Below are 4,263 nucleotides of genomic sequence, written 5' to 3' on the forward strand. Positions count from 1 at the left end.
TCTCCCTTAAAAGATTTCAACCTGGTAAAAGATTTAAAGCACTTTAAAGAAAAAGGACATACAGTGAAAAGCACTTCAAGCCACCCATCCCATTCCACTGCCCAGAGGAAACCACTGTTGCTAGGGCCTTATATAGCCTTCAAAAATACTCTCCTCATATATAAGAACACATGTGTATATATGTGCTCAAGTATGGGGGGGGCGGAGAAAGAGAGAGAGAGACAGACCAACAGACAGACAGACAGAGACAGAGATAGAGACAGACACAACTACAAAACAAAACCCCCACACAGCATCACCTGGAAAGCTTTCAGACAGTGGATTCCCAGGTCTCACCCAAATCAACTGAACCTGAATCTCCAGGGAAAGGACTAGAGTCCATGCTTTTCAAAAGATCCGCACGCGTTTTGATGCAGCCAGGGCACTAAGAGACACAGTTTCATGCCCTCAATACTGCCAGGCTTTGGTCTTAAGTGCAGTGAGGAGTTTTCCATGCAGGTTAAAACACATTTGTCTACATCAGCCAAGGGAAGTTATGCATTTCCTAAACATCTTGACCTTCTGTCAAGCTTTACAAATGATAAGGTATAAAGATCAGAGCCAGACCATATAATCCTATGACCATATGCCCAAGCAAAAACAGGACCATAAAACATCAAGAGGTAAATTTTCATAATCAGAAATTCAGACAGTGTGGACCTGGAAGAATTTGCTTTCTTCTGTTTTTTGCCACGTTACACTCTAACAGTGCTTCTGCATGTATGACTCACGTCCCATAAAAAATTTAAATTGTATCTCATCACCAGACTGTTAATGTATTCTAAGAATTTTGCTTATAATTTGGCAACATCTACAGTTTCATTCCTGTTTGTCAGTCTAATATCACCCCACACTGGAACATTTACAGTGACAAATACTCATAAGATGCCATCTGCCAGGGTCCATGTTTGGGTCAAAGGGCAAATCAAGTCCACCAAAAAAATAAAATAAAAAAGAACCCACTGGACCGTGCAGTGATCAGGAACCATGCTGTATGTAACAGTCCTGGCTTAAACCCAAGCTCTCCAACTCGCCTGCCCTGTGGCTTTGGGTAATCGGCAAACTCTAAGCCTTCATTTCCACACCTTCAAAATGAGAATGAACAGATCAACACCTATACTTCAGGGGGTGCTGTCAGAACTAAGGGCACGGCACGTTTCAGTGATTAATGAATGCAATAAACTGGCACGTGTGCTGGGCCAGCTGATATGAGTGATTAAAGCAACTGGGTGCAGCTTCATCTTTAAATTCAACCTTGAGGCCCGAAATTCAGGCAAGGTTTCCTGTAGACAACTCAGAAGACATCTGCATCTCTGCTGGCCACACCTCCCTTCCGCCCCAGCCCAGATGCAACATACCTGCTCAGGTTGCTGTGCCAGGTGTCAGTGGGTTACCTGTGGGTCCCTGCCCAAGCCTTCTCTGAATGCTGCCTGACCAGTCTTTGCGTACAAAGACAGGCTAGCAGACACACGTCATCACCATCCACACCACTCCGCACCACCACCCCCCTACCTCTGTGTAGAACACCTTATGCTCCACCACGTTCAGGTCCATTGTGAAGAGCCTGGGCTGCAACGTGGTACAGAATGTGTTCCCCTCCATCAGGCCGATCTGCGCGTTGGCAGGCTGGTGTCGGAGCAGGTGCTTCTTAGGGGGGACCATATCCTGCAGGACCTGGGGAAGCCGAGGAGGCACCACTCACCAGCTGCCCCTTGGGACGCAAACTCTTTTTGAAAATTCAAAAACTGTGTGTGAGATCCAAAGTTATTACAGGTATCTTCTAATTAGGGAAGGGGAAATACGTTTCATGTGAAAACCTGGGAACTGGAGAGGCATGTAAGTAAGATATGTTAGTTCTTAAAGTTACAGGCTAACCTTTCTTACTTTAATAAGAAAAATAAATCCAAAACAAAAAACAAAACCATAACAAAACAAGAATAAAACTACCAGACTGTGCTATAAAGACTCAGGAAAGCAAGCTTCTAGTCTCTTTAGTCTAACAATCGCTGATACAGCCGTAACTATAAGTACAGTTTTTTGCATATCTGAAGTCATAAAGAGCAGGCACAATGGTAGAGCCAGCCCTCTGTGTCCGTGGCTCTACATCCTCAGATTCTACCAAGCAAGAAGGAAACATACTTGAGGACAAAATAAAAAAAAAATAATGTAACAAGAAAATACAAATAAACTAATACAGGATAACAACTGTTTACATAGCATTTACATTGTATTCGGTATTACAAGTAATCTAGAACTAACTGAAAGTATATGGGAGATTATACATATTTTTATGTACCCATAAAAATTTAAAGATTGGCACAGTGGCTCACACCTGTAATCCCAACACTTTGGGAGGCTGAGGTGGGAAGATTCCTTGACCCCAGGAATTCAAGGCCAGCCTGGGCAACAGAGTGAGACCCCCCATCTTTAAAAAAAGTAGCTAGCTAGAAAAATTTTTTTTAAATTGAAAAGAAGAAAATGACATTTTGGGCAGGATAATTTCCTTCAAGAATTTTAAAAGTTTTTTTAAAAATTAAGAAACTAGCCAGGTGTGGTGGTATGCATCCTTAGTCCCAGCTACTTAGGAGGCTGAGGCAAGAGGATAGCTTGAGCCCAGGAGTTCGAGGCTGCAGTGAGCAAGGATTGCACTACTACACTCCAGCCTGGGCAACAGAGCAAGACTCTGTCTCAAAAAATAAATAAATGAAAATAAAAAAGCATTAAAAAATAAAAAATCAATAAATAAAGTAAATGGAGGATTGCGTAAGTTACATGCAACTATCACACCATTTTACATCAGAGAGATCCCCAGATTTTGGTACCCACACAAGGTCCTGGAACCAAGACCAAGACCCCCCAAGATAACAACAGACGACTGTACTTTGTGTCACCGACACAAAATTATAAATGGAGTATCATCTCAACTCAAATTAAAAAAAAAAATTATCAAAAGTTTTGTTGAAATTATCTCGGTTCTGGTGACAGAAATCTCACCTCTTTATGGGGCTCCATGATCACCGTCACACTCTTCCCAGTGACCTGGGCCAACACCTGCAGTGAATGCATGGCCTGCTTTCTCACAGTGGAGTTTGGAGAGGTGACTTCTCGAACCAAATCATGTGTCACGTGGTGGAAAGACTTTTCCTGGGCGGCCACGATCTCTTCAGCTCTCTCCTCATCTTTTAAAGGCGTTGCACACCGCATCAGAAGCTGCTCCAGAGTGGTCTTTGCCATGGCAACTGCCCCATTGGAAACCTGCAGGTCAGGTTTCCAATGATACTGAGTATCAAAGTCACCACGCTGGTAGGAGAGCATATTTGCAGAAGGGTCTTACACTAACTATTCTTTAGGAAACCATTTCAGAAACAGCATGGTTAGGTTTGGGGCCCCCGTCACCTACCTCTCCAGTTAAGTCCATCATGACAAAGAGAAGTGCCTTGAGGAAGGTCTGCTGGTTCTGCAGAACCCAAGTGAGAGGCAGCCGCTCCATGAGAAACTTAATGGACACCACGCCCCCGAGCTTTGCATACCACGCCTGTTCATAACAACACGCACACAGGCGCTCCACGATGTAAGAAAACAGGGGCAGCTGACAGGCCTGGAGAGGAAAATGAACCAACCACAACACGTTACTGCAATTCTTAAGCCACCCTAGAAAGACCACCCTCAGGTACACACACACCCTCCAAATCGGAAGACACTCCTCAACCCTTCCTCACCCTCTCCTTGGAGCCCAGGATGATACTTGCAACGTCAAATATCACAGCTAGGGCCACCTCCCCAATTTTGCAAAGCTCCTTTTCTTCATATGCCATACAAATAGCTATTGCATCAATGAGAACCAAAGGATCCATTCCTTTAGAGCCATTTTCTTCACTGTGAAACATGGCTGTGCTGGGCTGGCTGCCCACTTGGTAGCAAGGCAGCAAGAAAGGACCTAAATGGAGAGCGAGGGAAGGCACGTGAGAGTTCATTTACATAAACAGTCTTGTACCTCAAATTGCAAAACTGCCCGATGTTTTCCCTGACATTAGAAACGCTATAAAACCAGGCATGATGGCTCACGCCTGTAATCCCAGCACTTTGGGAGGCCATGGCGTGTGGATCATTGGTCAGGAGTTTGAGACTAACCTAGTTCAATGTGGTGAAACCCCATCTTTACTAAAAATACAAAAATTAGCCAGGTGTGGTGGCAGATGCCTGTAATCCCAGCTACTCAGGAGG

The 4,263-nt window shown here is 44.2% G+C and overlaps 1 protein-coding gene across 1 annotated transcript in view; it reads right to left on the reverse strand.

Annotated features, from left to right (window-relative positions):
- LOC108307871 (transformation/transcription domain associated protein) overlaps positions 1 to 4,263 on the reverse strand; it is a 135,415-nt gene that overhangs the window by 81,549 nt on the left and 49,603 nt on the right. Inside the window, exons 23-26 of the mRNA XM_037740396.1 lie at positions 3,759 to 3,976; positions 3,440 to 3,637; positions 3,034 to 3,294; positions 1,552 to 1,713 (exon numbers count right to left, since the gene is read on the reverse strand). Coding sequence (XP_037596324.1) covers positions 1,552 to 1,713; positions 3,034 to 3,294; positions 3,440 to 3,637; positions 3,759 to 3,976 — 839 coding nt within the window. The remainder of the gene's footprint in view (positions 1 to 1,551; positions 1,714 to 3,033; positions 3,295 to 3,439; positions 3,638 to 3,758; positions 3,977 to 4,263) is intronic.

The sequence above is a fragment of the Cebus imitator genome, unplaced genomic scaffold (genome assembly GCF_001604975.1).
Source record: "Cebus imitator isolate Cc_AM_T3 unplaced genomic scaffold, Cebus_imitator-1.0 Scaffold82, whole genome shotgun sequence".
Taxonomy (NCBI): domain Eukaryota; kingdom Metazoa; phylum Chordata; class Mammalia; order Primates; family Cebidae; genus Cebus; species Cebus imitator.